General features: G+C 42.5%; 2 protein-coding genes across 11 annotated transcripts in view; both read left to right on the forward strand.

The window, feature by feature from the left end:
* USP33 (ubiquitin specific peptidase 33) overlaps window positions 1-13,083 on the forward strand; it is a 36,579-nt gene extending 23,496 nt beyond the window's left edge. Inside the window, exons 16-23 of one of the 4 annotated variants that reach the window (XM_035122533.2) lie at window positions 598-778; window positions 921-1,047; window positions 2,542-2,708; window positions 4,625-4,706; window positions 5,315-5,423; window positions 6,006-6,108; window positions 6,913-6,981; window positions 7,862-13,083. In XM_035122533.2, coding sequence (XP_034978424.1) covers window positions 598-778; window positions 921-1,047; window positions 2,542-2,708; window positions 4,625-4,706; window positions 5,315-5,423; window positions 6,006-6,108; window positions 6,913-6,981; window positions 7,862-8,019 — 996 coding nt within the window. In that variant the 3' untranslated portion in view covers window positions 8,020-13,083. The remainder of the gene's footprint in view (window positions 1-597; window positions 779-920; window positions 1,048-2,541; window positions 2,709-4,624; window positions 4,707-5,314; window positions 5,424-6,005; window positions 6,109-6,912; window positions 6,982-7,861) is intronic. The other 3 variants (XM_035122531.2, XM_035122529.2, XM_035122530.2) reach the window with 3 other exon arrangements.
* A 445-nt stretch (window positions 13,084-13,528) lies between these two features.
* Window positions 13,529-17,172, forward strand: part of ZZZ3 (zinc finger ZZ-type containing 3) — a 43,637-nt gene continuing 39,993 nt past the window's right edge. For 5 of the 7 annotated variants that reach the window (XM_035121625.2, XM_035121627.2, XM_035121629.2 and 2 more), the window contains exon 1: window positions 13,529-13,693. The gene's annotated coding sequence lies outside the window, so the exon portion shown is untranslated. Of the gene's footprint in view, window positions 13,694-13,784; window positions 14,230-17,172 lie in introns of those variants that run through there. The other 2 variants (XM_035121624.2, XM_060276805.1) reach the window with 1 other exon arrangement.

The following is a 17,172-nucleotide window of genomic DNA, read 5'->3' on the forward strand; positions in this document are numbered from 1 at the left end:
CTGTACTCTCCCTCCCACACCCCCTGCATGTACTCAGATCTGTAGCATCCTCCAGCCGATTGCACAAGCGTATATCAGTTCCTCAGGCACATGGATGCAACTGCATGGCACTCAGTAAATATTTTTACAAAGCATCTGCGGCTACCTCTGTGCTCCCAAAAATCTGCTCCAGAGTGTCCATTAACCATCCAGCAGATTTTGAGGGCATGTGGTAGGCTGCATGGGAGAGGAGAGGAAGGTGAAGTTCCATAGTGCAAGTTCATTCTGCTTTCACATAGATGGCATTGGATGCAACCCATAATATTCCATTATGACCAGTTACATGGGGTTTTTTTCTACAAAGTGTACACCTGTGCAGGAAAATGTCTTTATTCACTGAACTAAACACAAATCTTTGGTAGTATTATATAAAGTGGCCCATAGAACATCCCTTTTTTGTAAAAAAAGAGAGAGAGAGAGAGAGAGAGAGAGAGAGCGCGAAAGGACAGAACGCAATACATTTAATAACATGGTAGCAGTAGTAAAATGTTTGCCTCTTATTTTAGTATTAAGTTGTCAAGCATCAGTTTCTGAATGAGTGTCAACTCTTCTTTATAGATATTGTGCATTCATCTCAAAAGATTCAGGCATGACCTTATGTTTTCCACAAAAATTGGGACTCATGTATCCTTTCCCTTGGAAGGACTTGATCTTCAACCTTTTCTTGCCAAGGACAGTCCAACTCAAATAGTGATGTATGATCTCTTATCAGTAATCTGTCACCATGGAACTGCCATCAGTAAGTATATATAGTATATATTCTCTTTCTGGATCCATATTATGCAACTGGGGTGGAATCAAATAGTTGTGTTAATATGTTTTAGTTTTGACTTGCCTTACAGTACTTTGACGAAAATTATCTTAACTGTTCTTGAATTTAGATGGACATTATATAGCTTATTGCCGGAACAACTTAAATAACCGATGGTATGAGTTTGATGATCAGAGTGTCACAGAAGTCACTGAATCAACAGTTCAAAATGCAGAAGCTTATGTTCTCTTCTACAGGTGAGAAAACAAGGGACAAGGATTTAAAATACTGTCTTGAGTAAATTTCTTGTTAGTACCCAGTGCATGGTATTTGACCATATTAGCTGTTAATTCTTGCCTGCATGAGTTTCAAGAGAGTATTCCAAAGAGCTGGATAGAGTTTCTGATCAACTGTAATTGTGGGCCAATATAGAAAGCTTGACTTCTTTTAAGATGCTGCTTTGCAGTGAGGTAGTGTATTTTCCCACAGTTCTAACGTTTTTCAACTCATTGTTCTTCTTTTTCTGGGCCTTTCTACTGACTTAATTTTTCCTAGCTCCCCTCCGAGCATTTTTTACAATACAATATTCTTGAAACTTATTGAACCATGGCCCTAACATCAACCCTTGTAAAAATAGACACCTCTGTTCTTCTGTAGTATTTATTTATAATAGGAACTGGGAATTTGTGGCCCTCCAGATATTTTTGTACTCCATCTCCCATTATCTTCAGCCAGCTTGGGCAGTAGTCAGGGAGGATGGGATTAGTACAATATTATCTAGGACCACAGATTCTAACATATCTGGAAATTTTGTTTTGACAGCCATGCATTTTATTGCAAAATTAGAAAGTAAGCTAAAGTGACTTAAAACCTGAATATTATTCATTTCATTTCAAATAAATTGTAATATATTTCAAATTCACAGATAGGTTGCCACAGTGAAATTGGACACTGTGCATAGTTCACTTTGAATTAATAGCTGGTGTTTCCTCATTTAAATTCATAGGAGAATGCACATAGGAAGGATTCTGGAGTCAGATAGAATTCAACTGTAGAAGAAGGAACACTTCACAGTTCAGCAGCTGAAACCTGGAGGACAAAGGGATTCACTGTAGTACTTTGAAATTTATGAGCTCCTGCAGCTGAGCTTTTATTGAAATGTGAATAGGGCCAGGGAGAGAGGGAACTACTCTTCCAGTCTAAAGAGCAAAGACATTCTAATAAATGGGACAATAAATTTAACCTCTGAACAAATAAATAGTAGCCAAATTATGTAAAGAGCTAAACATGTTATTAGGGAAACTGTTCTGTGTTGCAAGCATTAGACCTAGATGTTGACCCCAAGTACATAGATTCTGATAAACTGGGGAACTAATTTTCAAATTAATTGCAACTGTACTTAATTGACATCTGTACCAGTAATGTGTGCAGATCAATTCCTTCTATTAAAATAAAGCTCAGGGGTTACCTATGCTTCTGATGTACACACACAAATATAAATATGTGCTAGCTTGTTAGGGTATTCATATTTCCAGTTACTATATCCTAAATATTTTTTTATTTGCAACTCATCCAAATTTGAAACACTGCACCTTATTTTATTGGCAGATCTTTCCAGTGACTTACAATTATCATACTGTGTAAGCTTGCATTTTATTTCACACAAATTGAAATAATCTCATATAGATATAATGATGATTATTGATGTTACTTAATGTTCTCAGTATTACCTCTTTTCATTATTGTAATAGAAAAAGCAATGAAGAAGCTAAAAAAGAGAGACAGAAGGTATCAAGCCTTAATATAATGGAACCAAGCCTTCTCCAGTTTTATATTTCCAGACAGTGGTTGAACAAATTCAGGACTTTTGCAGAACCAGGACCTATTTCAAATAATGATTTCCTCTGCATACATGGAGGTGAGAGCACAATTATGCATCATACATAATTGAGTATGTTATCTAATAAGTTATCTTATCATGTAGTGTGACAACTTCCTGACTCCCTACTTGGCAGTCATAGCCCGACTCCCCCTTGGGTCGTATCTATTTCAGAAATGGCTTCTGTTTGAGCTTAACCTCTTCAGTCCTGAAAGGGGAGGGAACTGGTGCTCAGCCCCGACTGCGCCCCTTTGGGCTCTCGCCTGCCTGTTTTAATGGCTGGGGTGAGAGCCTCCCGGGCGGGACCCCCTCCCCAGTCGCTCACTTTGAAATGTGAAGAGGGATATTGCTGGTTAAGAATTACAACCATAGATATAAGTTGTTTAGCTTGCTAGCTGAATGGTGCAGCAGTTGGTATATCATTACTTGCCAGCAATGACTCACTGATAATAGTATTTAATTTGAAACCCATAATAAAATCAGCACATTATTTACTGCTTGTATTCTTTTTTCCATTTTCCTTCCTACTGCTTCAGGCATTGACAGGCAAAACATTTCTGATTTTATTTGGGTCTTTTAAGTTTTTGCATTCTAAAAATCATTTGAAAGATGATCATGCCCTCTAATTTTCAAGCAGATTGACAATAAAACTGGCAGGGGTTAGACTTACGTTAGAGAACAAAAATACAAGGCATCCTTAAATTGTGAGCTCCTAAATACACATATTTCTTTAAATCATTCTTTATCCTGCTGCCATCAAAGCTTGAATTTGGGGAACAGTTTGCTTGATTTTGTTTCCCCGTTCCTGAAATTCTTACAAAGTCATTCAAATCATATCAGTTTTCAGATTGGCTATGGCTGGTATTTGCATAAGGAATCTTACATACATGATAACTTGTTTCTGTTCTTTTGACGGATTGACACACTTCTCTGTGGAATAATATTAAGGAAAAGCAGTATTAGCTTCCACATTCGCTTCGGGTCATAATTTCTTTGTTTAAAGTTTGAAAATCAGACACCTGTTTATCAAAAGTTGATGTGAAGGACATTTTTAAATGTATATCTACTTGTGTTCACAGGGGTAGGAAGAGAGCTGAGATGGAGTGAAAAATAGGTGTGGGACATTTTTCTTAATTTTTGAGAAAAGGCACAACACAGTTTTATTGGGTTCAACTTGCAAGTAGCAAGACGGACTACACAGGCAAGGCAGAGTATACTAACCAAGGATACAGCTTCTGACAACCTGCATCCTCCCTTAAAACCCATGGGCTGTCGTGGCTGCTGTGGGTAACCTTGGAAGGTGGAAAGCAGTGACTACCTTTCAATGACTTGAACCATTTCTGCAAATGTTGTCAAAACACCCACAAATGTAGCAATGGGTGTCACACTCATGAGATGGATTGACCCATGCTACCATATCTCCACGGCCCTTTAAGAGGGCTTTCCCTTCTTGTGAGAGATTTTGGAAACCACTTTCACTTAAAACTTACTGGGGGTCCTGCTAGATGCTCCAGGTATAAATGACAGGCATAGTTGTGATACAGGAGCAACCTGAAGATGAAAATAGAAAGGGTAGATACTAGAGAAAGGTTAGGGATGAGGAAACCTGTTGTGCAATTGTTTGAAATATTCTGTTTTGCAATTTGATAACTATTGTGCAAATTTAAGATATTTTGAATCTTTGCATACACATTCATTCATAACTGCTTTTCAAGCTCATATCTAGCGTGATCTCCCTTCTCACTTCTGGGAAAGCTATAGCATGCATTTGTTCTGACAATTAAATTGCACAAGTTGCTAAAAGCTGGTTGTGACAGAAGTTGTATTCCCTCTCCCCTGCTCAAACTGTATCCATTGATAAGGCTTTTTGAAGCATATGATATTCTTTAATAGTTAACATGAACATATAGTAAATAGTTTTGCTTGAATTTTTTTTTACTATGTCTGCTCCTCAGGAGTTCCTCCACACAAGGCTACTTCTATAGAGGACCTTGTAGTAGTGCTACCTCAAAATATATGGGACAACTTGTATAGCAGGTAAGCTGTTGTTTACAAGATGAAATGAATTGCTTTTGATGTTTGGTCCATACACTGTACATAAATGCAGGAAGTTATTTGTCTATAAAGCCTCTTCACATTTTGATACAGATTTTGCATTTTATCCAGTAATGGTGGTTTGCTCATGGTATGGTCTAATCCAGCAGAAGCTTCTGTGTACAGAAGGAGAGTGCTTTATTATCATCATCATAATCATCACTATTATCATCATCATCTCTTCCCCTCGCAACTCCCATTGCTCCCCAAAATCTGACTCTCCAGAAAAGTGCATGAGCTGATGCTGAAAGAAGGAAGAATGGGCAAAATAATATCCCTGCCTTCCATTCACTTAAGCCTTTGCTGGATTAAAGAGCCTTCCAAGAACAGAATTACACCAGTGAATACCAAGATGAGAGAGAGAAGCTATCTTGTGCACAACTAAAATGTGTGTGGCTTATTTTCCAGGGACGTTGCTCCTATTGATGAAATATTACTTAAGTAGGAAACGTGCTGAGCAAATTACAGCATTTATTGTTCAAGCAAAGAACAACTTGGTTCAATGCACAGCTTTTGACCCTTCTAAAATATTTAATATTCTGTGATTGCAGGTATGGTGGAGGACCAGCTGTTAATCATCTCTATGTTTGTCATACCTGTCAAATGGAAACAGAAAAAATAGAGAAAAGAAGGAAGACAGAACTGGAAATGTTTATTCGGGTAATACATTCCTTCTCCTTGTTAAGTTCTTTAAACTTCATAAAAACAGTGATCCGGAACCTGTGAGTGGAATTTTGCTCACAAGAAACTCCCATGGTTTTCTCCAGCAACCCCTGAGCCTTCTGGAAATCTGGTCTGGCAAGGCATATGCCCTTTTGGGACAGTGTGGCAGGAGGCATGGGTGTGCAGAAGGGAGAGAGTGAAAATAATATCTTCCCCTACCCACTTCACCGGCAAGATTAAGAAGCTTTCCAAAATGGAAGGAGCCCATACATTTAAAGACTGCCAACTCGGGTTCCAATCCAATATTTTTGTACTGAAGAAAAGTTAGCCTTTTATAGTGGTGGATATTATATTTTCATGAAGACTCTTTCATATTCACATAGCATCCACATTGGAGTGTGGGGTAGCGGTGGTGAGATTTCAGTATTGGGTCAGGATTCACAGAATGCTTCAGATACAAGCTCATGTGTGCTTTTGTGGTTAAATTGTCAAAATGTTGTTCAGAATATTTCAGTTGCTTCTCATGAGAAGGCACCACAATTTAATCAAGTGCTTTAGAGATTGCTTTGTGTTCCTCAGCTCAACAGAGCCTTCCAAGAGGAGGAGTTTCCATCCATATTCTATTGCATCAGTATGCAGTGGTTCAGAGAATGGGAAGGGTTTGTGAAGGGCAAGGACAGTGGTGAGTAGATTTCAAAATTCTTATTAAGTAGGCAGGACGTACCTTTTATAGCATGCACTTAGAATTTTATCACAGTAATTTACTGATAAAAAAAAAAACACCTGTCAGAAGGCAGATACCAACTCTTATGAAGAGCTTTTAGTACAGGCATACGCAAACTCGGTCCTCCAGCTGTTTTAGGACAACAATTCCCATCATCCCTGACCGCTGGTCCTGTTAGCTAGGGATGATGGGAGTTATAGTCCCAAAACAGCTGGAGGGCCGAGTTTGGGGATGCCTGTTTTAGTACAGAAAAAACAAACACACAGTGAATAGGACATAATAGAGCTGTTGGCATGCAACAGCATGTAGGAAGCTACAACACTAGCTAGGTATTAAGGCACCAGAGGAGAATCTGCTTTATTTGCAAGCATGATTCTAGAGATCGGTTCAGAAGACTTCACAACAGTTTTAATGGATAGTTTGCTTGTAAATATCATCTAAAGTTTTGGGAGATGATTCAGATGTATTTTTAAAAGCTGTTTACAGTGCAAGGTGGTTGCTGTGCCAAAAAAGGAAGCAAAAGCCCATCTGAAGATGGGCAGTTCTTTTGCTCTTGTAGATGAGTTTTTGAATTGTGCTCCTGGGTATGCTGGATATGCTGTCTACTAATAACTTTTAAGTGTGTAATGTTTTATTAGCTACATCTCCAAAGGAGAAAAAATGGAAGATGAAGAAAGCACTGGAGTAGTTTTCTGAGATGTTTTTGTTTTAAATAATATCACTTCATTATTACCTTACATCCTAACATTTTTGTATCTCTAGATCCTCCAGGGCCCATTGACAATGCCAAAATTGCTGTCAATAAATGTGGATCTGTGGTTCTGAAACAAGGTATGAGTCTACAGATACAATCTCTTATGCATGCAGTTTTTCTTTTTCTGCCAGTGACTGCTTGCATGTCTTTCTACAGTTTTGTTTCTATTTCTGTTCATTTATTGCCTTACATAACCTCCCAAGGCAGATAAAACAGATACAGATAAAAAACAAAGTCAATAAAACCTTAGGAAATATCAAAACTTGGCACTTTTAAAATTTTTTTGTTCCATCATTAAAAACACACTTGCACTGACTTTGAACACATATATGAGGTGTTTTGAGATGTATGTTGTTTCAAGATTACTAGCTTCCATTTAAAACAGTAGTACTTCAGCTCTATTTTTTGTCTTTGTTTTTTAAAATGACATTTTATGTTGAAGGCAAAAATTAAGGACTGTGAGTGTGAAACTTCATATCTAAAAGTCTGTGCAGCATGGATTTACCATCAGTTGCTGTACAATCCATTGGATAACATGCAGCTTTTTAGTCCACATTATTACTAAGGGGGTGAAGGGTTGAAAACCTTTGAAAATATGTGGGTAGCTGTTCCAAGATGTTGACTTAAAAATGAGAGAGTGAGAGTGAAGTTTATGCATAGCAGAATTCCTCTATAACATTAAGTCTCCTTGTAAATGTCAAGCCCTTCGAGTTTTATAAAATATTTACTTGTAAGAACAAAATGCCAAGTATGTGGAATGTAATTGGCTTGAGTTGCATGCACTGTTGCAAAAATTAAAGTAATCTTAAATAGTTACCCTCATCCAGTTAATGCCATCTGCACAGTTTGCTGTGCTTAGATTTGGAGCTTGGTATTAAAATATATCACTTATAAGCAGATTGTTTTCAAAAATCATTAGTTGAATATCGGCTTCACCTTCACCAAAATGTTTTTTAGGAGCTGATTCGGGACAGATTTCTGAAGAAACATGGAATTTTCTACAGTCCATCTATGGGGGAGGACCGGAAATCATCCTGCGACCACCTGTTGCTCAAATTGAACCTGAATCGTTACAAACTGAAGATAAGATTGAATTAGAAACACGTGGTCTGTAGCCACCAACCCATGGATAAATTCTAATGAGATAGCATCCAGTTAACAACATACATTCCTAAGATTTTTTTGTCTGTTTTTCTGTTTTATTTTTTGTTTTCCCTGTGAGATAACGGGAGGTTGGGCATTATTCTGTCTGTGAGAAACAAATTGAGACTTGTAATATATAAATTCTAAAAATGTTTTAGAATCTATCAGAGACCCTAGGATAACTTCCTTGTTCTACATTAGCTGTACATATGCAAAGTAGAGATGATGGATTTAACTGTTATTTTCAATATCTCTATGAATTTCTAGGCTCTTTCATATCGGGTCTTGTCAAGACAAGATTTAAAGGGTCTTTAACACCACATGGTGGAAAGATGGGATATCAATTTAGCAAATATTAACGAAATGAAATATAAATATTTTAAGCTGTTAGATTGTACAAAATGGTTCTAACATCCTAAGAAAACTCAGGAAAAGTTATGCTTCACTTTTATTTGCACTGCACTATAGAAAAACATAATTAACTTTGCATTAAATAATTTTCTTATTTGAGTGTGTCATATATACTAATGATTCAGATGAAACATTGGTTTTGGTCAGCAGCGTATAAGTAACTTCCTACTGTTTAAACTGTCTGATAAGTTGTTGTTGAATGTAAGCTAGTATAATCAATAGTATGTGTAATTAAACAAACCCATAGTCTTTAGGAGTGTGTGTTCTGAGAGCATGAAGTGGGTATGTTAGCAGCTTGCACACCTGAAAAATTTTCTAGTCTTTTTTTTAAATTAAAAGCATCAATAGTTTAATGTGGAAAAATCTATTGTACAGTTCTGCAATGCTCATTGGCATGATTTATGATGTCAGATGTTGAATGATAACACTAAGCAAGACTGCAAAAGCATTCTAGATTATTCATATTGAAATGTTGAATGTCACCCAAATGTGTTTCTTCCTGAATATTGCTAACGTATAAGCAATATTATTATTTGCTAGTTCAATAAAAACTAATGGTAAAATGATAACGTGTTTGAACTTTAAGCAAGTGATTGAACTTTAACTTCAAGGCATATATTAGGAATATGTATTATAGGTTGCTGCTGTGCTTTAATGTACAATTTCAGAAATGAAAGGGGAGATCTATTTTGACTGGAGAAACCTTCAAAAGCATGCTCACCTTTGAGTCAAAATGGTTTACTTACAGTACAAATGGCAGTCCAGAGGATGAAAGTGCAACAATAATTTCATTCTAGTAAATGGAACATCAGAAGCTGCCTTATACTGAGTCAGACCATTTACCTCAGTATTATCTACACTGACTGGCAGAGGCTCTCCAGTCGTACCTGGAAATGCTGAGAATTGAAGCTGTGGGTAGACTAAATCATTTTCCTGCCTCTGGAGAACCCAAACTTTGAGAAACAAGACTCTGACTTTCCCATTTATCCTTATTTGTAACATAGTCTCATCTTAATTCTAGGTTCTTGGTCATTACAGTGTAAAGTTAGGACATGTTTTTTTATCAAGAGGTTCTCTTGTAGCACTTGGAAACTTTATACCAGGGGTCAGCAAAATTTTTCAGCAGGGGGCCGGTCCACTGTCCCTCAGACCTTGTGGGGGGCCGGACTATATTTTGGGGGAAAATATGAACGTATTGCTATGCCCCACAAATAACCCAGAGATGCATTTTAAATAAAAGCACACATTATAGTCATGTAAAAACACCAGGCAGCCCCCACAAATAACCCAGAGATGCATTTTAAATAAAAGGACACATTCTACTCATGTAAAAACATGATGATTCCCGGACCATCCGCGGGCCAGATTGAGAAGGCGATTAGGCCGTATTCGGCCCCCGGGCCTTATTACTTTGGGGACCCCTGCTTTATACCTTCTCTTTAGAGCCCCCGAGATTTTTGTGTGTGAAAGTTAGTACATATTCATAAGCACTACTCACGTTTTACTTAAAAACAAAGCTTCTGGCCCACAGAACATATGTTAGCCTTATGGTTATAGAAAAAAATGTAGAAATAGCCTTTGCCAGTTGCAAATACTATGACTATTTGCAAAACATAGTTGCCTTATCTAATGTAGATAGTAATTTATGTATGTACCCAAATGCTTTGGGTGTAAGTAATTCATGAAGCCAGAAGCATTTGCTTAAATAAATGGCTTCATAAATCTTTTAGGCTTGATAAAATGAAATTTGAGATGTGCTTGCTATTTTTAAATATGACCAAAAAAGATTTAGGATTATTGGGTTATCTGTGCATCATACAATGTATGAAGATTTCTCAGGAAAATTAATTCCTTATTTGGCTTAACCTATTCTACCTTAACCTATTTTACCTATTCTGGGTACATTTCTGTATAATATGGTATTTAAAATCCAGATGTCCTTGTTGCCATAGCAACACATCCCTCTCCTTTCTCCCCGACTTTCAAATGGTAGATCAAACAAACTGAAATATTGCACTCCTTCATCATTAGCCAGGGCCAAGTATCTACAAAAACAGGCACAAGATTTTTGATCAAATCCTATTACCAAGCCTACTCTTTAATGCTTGCTAAAATGCTGTTTCATTCTGTGGGTTAAACAGTGACTATGAATCAAAATTTGAATTGAAACTTTGATCTATTGTTTAAAAGTATCCTTTGATTTTTGACAGTGTGTCAGAGTTAATTTTGTATTTAGCGAACTAAGAAAAAGTTGTAATGCATACTTTTTTATTGACTTTAAAGTAGAATTGGTTTAGGTAGATGATACTACTGAATGAGAACACAGACCAAATACAAGAGACTAAAATGATGCCAGAATGGTTTATTGTAAGCATCAAAGCTTCTATTAATTAATTTCATGACACAAGCGTTCATCAGCATCCAAACATAGCAATTTGCATTTTCAACCTGCAATTTTGTGTGTTTGAAGTCATGGAACCCCAAATGCTAGGTTTTTCATTTATGTAACAGTATATTTGGTGGTGGTGGGGAGAGCTGTATGGGTCACAGTACAGTACCACACTTCTGCCATTCTAAAGGCTACTTCAATAGCTTCTTTTCAGACAAATAAATACAAACAATGAAGTTCCTTAGTAAAGAGGCAATCTGAAGAGAGGAAGAGTAAACAGATTGATGCAAAGTGTAGATGCATGTTCTAACTAAATGTCCCAACAGATGTAATGCCTTGCTTTCTATTGCCCAGTAATATCTAATCTATATTAAATAAATTAAAGTGATATAGTATTGTAGTGTGAGGTTTTTCCCTACAAAAGCAGCAGCCAAACAAGTGTCACAGAGTCACTGTGTATTTTTAAATCATGAGCTATTTGAAGTAGACGCTATCCAATAAAACCACTCTGCTAACTTTTAGCTGTACAGTATAATGGAACTTCCCTGCCTTCTCTCCTGCACACCCCCTAAATCTGCTCTGGAGGGTTGGGAGGACACCCCCCCAGCAAATATTTAATGAACAGTTGGGGGGGTCATGGAGAGGTGAAGTTTTATCAAACAGCAAAGTTCTTGCAGTAGTGGAGCTATTTAGCTGGATACTGCCCAGTATGTCTAGTTCTACTCTCTGTGACCATCTGTTCTAATTAAAACCAGAAAACTTCATAAGTGAGGAAAGCAACAGCAGAACAGCACTAGAGTTGCATTGACACCCTTTTTGTAGATAGGTCTGTATTTAACAACTGAATTAACTGTAAAATTCAATAGTTGTTTTTCTGGAAATGTATTAACAAATCCTGAAAAACACAGTTGTTTAATTTCAATTGTTACGGGAAAAAATTATTGGAAGAGGGTATTCTACTACAGAAGGATGCATAGCTAGATCTATGTGAACAGCAGAAAGTAGCTGAAATGGTAGCAACCCATGTAAAAGGTGCATGTGTATGGTTCCAGGTTAGAAGTCCTGCCTCACTTTCAGGCTGATAGGATCAATATTGCTACTTTGGGAGTGATGATGTGCAACTTAACAGTGAGGCCACCTAATTTTATGGTGGAACAAATTACACACCTGAGGTGCCTGGCAGGCAGGAGTTCAACAGCTTAAACTCTTACAGTATGTAAATACAGTTTGGGGAAAAGCTTCACCATGGTAGTATTTTGTGACAGGTACTCCCAGCACTCCCTCAATACTCTACGTGCCACTCATCCAGAAAGGCCGGTGACCCCTGCTATACACCACCATTTACTGGTGACAGCTCAGTCAATAGGAGCATGAAACTCGAGGTTGTGGGTTCAAGCCCCACATTGGGCAAAAGATTCCTGCAATGCAAGGGGTTGGACAACATGTAATGGGAGGTTTTTAATGTTTGATATTTTACTATGTTTTATATACTGTATTTTTCCGTCTATAGGACACCCCCATGTATAAGCCCCCCCTATTTTGGGGGGTGGCTGGTGGCGCCTTGCTTGCCCCCCCCATGCCACTATCAGTGTATTGGACAACCACTGTTTTTTGACGTGATTTTTTGAGTCAAAAAACCTTTTTCCAATACACGGAAAAATACAGTACATTATGTTGTAAGACGCCCAGAGTGGCTGGGGAATAAATACTAGATTATTATTATTATTATTATTATTAATGACCCTTGTGCTTCCTTCCAACTCTACAATTGTATGATTCTATATCATGTGGCAATATTTCCTCTGGGGGCAAAACTTGCAGACACCAACTTGCAGACACCAAGTACTTTAAACCCGGACTTTCATAATCCCAAACAATAAGAGCCGGTTAATCGGGACAAACTAGTTAATATCTAACTCTGCAATAAAGCGGCGAGCATCATCTCATCACCATTTTGGCAACATTCCCTGTTATTACGGAGCTATCCAAAACAGGCATTTCTCTCAAATCAGCGGGTGATTTCCAGTTGTGCCTGCCTAAATGAGCAACCAGATGTTCCCTTGTGGCAACAGAGACTTCGGTTTCAACGAAGCCCCACTGGAAGTGGCTCATGGACAGGGGTGCCAACTTGAATAAAATATTGGGGTAGGGGGGAGGAAAGCCCCGTCACACAGGACAGGGTGCGTGCACACTATATGAATGGCAATGCCTATCAACATATTTCGGCTCCTATGTTAATAGTAGGAGACGCCTCTGCCCCATTTTCGTCAAAAAAAGTACCCATCCCATTCCATAACCCACCTGATGGCGGGGGGGGGGGGCCAAGAGAGACTTCTGGTGGATACAAAACTGCGGCGCAGTGGGAGGATTCTCGCCCCAAATATCTGCCATCTTGGGGTGCTTCCAGGTTCTTGGGGGGTGGGGGTGGCTGGTAATACTGAAAACAGGCCACTGGCAAGAGTTACGAAGAGCCCCAACCGCTCATCCCACCGGCTCCAGGGCGGCTCCGTCCCGAGCCTCTTTCCCACCTCTGTCGCCTCCCAGCGTTTACCAGCAGGCGGAGCTGCAGGGAGCGGCCCCCACTCGCGGGCTGCGCAGGGAATGGGGCTGGGGGGGGGGAGGCGGGTGAGGGAGGGAGACAGAGAAGGAAGCGGAAGCGGAGCCGCCGCCGCGCGGCGCTGAAGGGAGTCAAGCGGCCGTTGGGTTGTGTGTGAGGGGGGGGGCGGCGGATGAGCGAGCGAGCGAGCGCTGACGTCTGATGCGGCTGCCGCCGAGAGGGACCGAAGTGAGCAAGAAGCCGCTGCTTCGGTCCCACCGGGCTGAGTTTCGCGTCTCTCAGCAACCAGGTCAGGCCGCCTCCCTCGGGGCGAGCGCGGGGGGTGGGGGTGTGAAACTGGAGAGACCCGGATGGTGCAGCGGGTGAGGGGAGGGGACCGGGAGAAGGAGCGCGGAGAGGGAGAGAGCGCGAACAAGAGGAGGAGGGGGAGGTATTATATCCCCATGTGACCTGCGCGTGCGGGAGCGGGAGAGGAGGCGGCTCGCGCGCCTCGTTCGAATCTCAGCTGCTGAACCGAAGGGTGCGTCGTGCGCGTGCGCGTCGACGTAACCGCTCCTTTCCCTCAGCCTTTGACCATTTTACTCTCCCTCTCTTCCATCTTCCACGTGCGCGGGGGAGCGCGCACGGCGTACTGCGGGCGCTGTTGTGTATATACAGTATATCTGGGACACGCGGACACGTGCGCGACGCTTCCGCCATGTTGGGCTCGCAGGAGTCTGGGCGAGGGTTGTGCGCGCGTTGAGGTGGGAGTTCTCGCGAGGTCAGCCCTAGTTCCCGTGGGAGCTGGCCGGAGGCAGGATGGCGGCGCTGCGCTGAGAGTGATGGGTAATAATGGTAACGGGCAACCGGGAAGCGAGGTGGGTGGGAGGGAGAGAGAGAGGGGGCGGCGCGCCGTGAGCTCCTTTAGGCCCGGCCTCTTTAAGTCCGACGACGCGCGTGGGGGCGGGGCTGAACGTCACGGGGAGTTAGACCTGCGAGAGTTTTGTGCGCGTCGGGCTCCTCCCCTCCCCCCTGCGCCTTTCCCACAGTCGAAACTGACGCTCCGTGGCGCCCCCCCCCCCCGCGTCTTAGGTTCTCACCACAGGTTCCCACATAGTCTTGAGGGCGCCCCCATACCACCTTTTTATTGATGCTTCTTGGGTCAGCCCACTTGGCTCCTCAGCCCTTTAAAACTGTTCCATGTAACCTCTTCCCGCAAAGTTCGACCACCTCCAATACCCACCTTTGGTTCAAAATACCTTAGTCAGGACCACATACGGTAGCTACTTCCCACTTGCCTTAGCTGAGTATCTTATAGTATTGGCTGTTATGTGCTAACGGACTTGTAACTGACACGATCATCTTTGGGAGACAATTTGGCCTGCAAGGGAAGTTCCTTAGGAAAACTAGACCCAGCAAAACAAACACCACGCAACATCCCCTAATTTGGAGCCCTGTTTGCCAATCCTGTTCTCTGCTGCACTGCTTCACAAGTTTGGTTATCAAACTTTTTTTTAAGGCCATAAGGTATTCTAGAAAAAGCAAAGGTAAGCAGATTGACAGAGTACATTATTGAATATGAAAGCATATTTTGCAGCACTGGCTGTTGACTGCCGAGCAGGATATTACCCACAGTAGATTTTAAGTAGAAGACGATGGGAGCCTGTGGCCCTGCGGATGTTACTGTGTTACAACTCCCTGGCCATGCTGACAGCCTGATCTGAGTCTAGGAACATCTGCAGAGCCACATGGTTCTACTTGTAGACACCATTTTCTTTGATGAAATGGGTTTTTGCCTGCAAAGTACATGCTGCGATTCATTACAAATCTTTGTTTTAGGTACCGCTTGTGCAGGGTTGTGCATTCCTCTGTAAACTTGCACAGTCAACCCGGTTTGTCCTGGATTGTTAATCTCCTTTGCTCTTACTCATAGCCGAGTAAGATTACTATACCTTTCATGAACACTGTCTTAACAGTGAGTTTGCAAGTGACTGTGGAGGTCAATTCTGGATCCACATGTCCTTCCACTTCCTCTTAGAACATTTCTTCCTTTCCTCCTGAGTTCGAGCGTCTTCAAAGTCCATGACACCTTTTGGTAAAGGCTGTTCTCCAGTTGCAGCGCTTGCAGGCCAGTGTTTCCCAGTTGTTTGTGTTCATACTACATTTTTTAAGATGTGCCTTGAGAGAGTCCTAAAACCTCTTTTGTTGACCACCAGCATTACACTTTCCATTTTTAAGCACTACCCCCCCCCAAACAGTTCTTTTGCTCCATCCCCTAACAAGTTTTAATGTGATTTTTTTAACAAGATCATTTGTATTATCTTGTACTTTTGAGATCTTTGTTTCCTGGGATTGGGATTTTACCTCTGACAAACAAAATATGCCTAGTATAATTTTATATAAAGTTTGTGAGGGAAGTTCAAAATAATTCATTTTCTCTTTGCAATGTATTTTAACTTTCGCACATGTTGCATATTACCGTGTTTCTCATATTTTAAGGCATCCCCAAAAAATAAGCCATGACAGGATTTCTAAGGGTTGGTGAAAAATAAGACATACCCCGAAAATAAGCCATGTCGTGTAGCCCCGACCGAGCGAGAGGCGAAGGCGCGGGACCCAGCAGGAGCTCCCTGCCTGCTTCCCCGAGCCGTCGCGCATCGGGGGACAGAGCCGAAGATCGGAGGGCGCTCCTTGCTGGGCTTGACAAGCCCGGCAAACAGCGCCCGCCGATCTTCGGACCTGTGCTGTGTGACAGGCAGGGGTGGGGGGAAGCGGAGATCGTTCTCCGCTCTCCCCCCACCCCCGCCTGTCACCAAAGATCGGCGGGCGCTCCTTGCTGGGCTTGACAAGCCCGGCAAACAGCGCCCGCCGATCTTCGGACCTGTCCTGTGTGACAGGCGGGGGTGGGGGGGGGGAAGCGGAGATCGTTCTCCGCTCTCCCCCCACCCCCGCCTGTCACCAAAGATCGGCGGGCGCTGTTTGCTGGGCTTGACAAGCCCGGCAAACAGCGCCCGCCGATCTTCGGACCTGTCCTGTGTGACAGGCGGGGGTGGGGGGGAAGCGGAGATCGTTCTCCGCTCTCCCCCCACCCCCGCCTGTCACCAAAGATCGGCGGGCACTGTTTGCTGGGCTTGACAAGCCCGGCAAACAGCGCCCGCCGATCTTCGGACCTGTCCTGTGTGACAGGTGGGGGTGGGGGGGGAAGCGGAGATCGTTCTCTGCTCTCCGCCCACCCCCGCCTGTCACCGAAGATCGGCGGGCGCTCCTAGCTGGGCTTGACAAGCCCGGCAAACAGCGCCCGCCGATCTTCGGCCCTGTGCTGTGTGACAGGCGGGGGTGGGCGAGAAGCGGAGATCGTTCTCCGCTCTCCCCCCACCCCCGCCTGTCACCAAAGATCGGCGGGCGCTCCTTGCTGGGCTTGACAAGCCCGGCAAACAGCGCCCGCCGACCTGTGCTGTGTGACAGGCGGGGGTGGGGGAGAAGCGGAGATCGTTCTCCGCTCTCCGCCCACCCCCGCCTGTCACCAAAGATCGGCGGGCGCTCCTTGCTGGGCTTGACAAGCCCGGCAAACAGCACCCGCCGACCTGTGCTGTGTGACAGGCGGGGGTGGGGGAGAAGCGGAGATCGTTCTCCGCTCTCCCCCCACCCCCGCCTGTCACCAAAGATCGGCGGGCACTGTTTGCTGGGCTTGACAAGCCCGGCAAACAGCGCCCGCCGATCTTCGGACCTGTCCTGTGTGACAGGTGGGGGTGGGGGGGGAAGCGGAGATCGTTCTCTGCTCTCCGCCCA

Source organism: Zootoca vivipara, chromosome 7, assembly GCF_963506605.1.
Source record: "Zootoca vivipara chromosome 7, rZooViv1.1, whole genome shotgun sequence".
In the NCBI taxonomy this organism is placed as follows: Eukaryota; Metazoa; Chordata; class Lepidosauria; order Squamata; family Lacertidae; genus Zootoca; species Zootoca vivipara.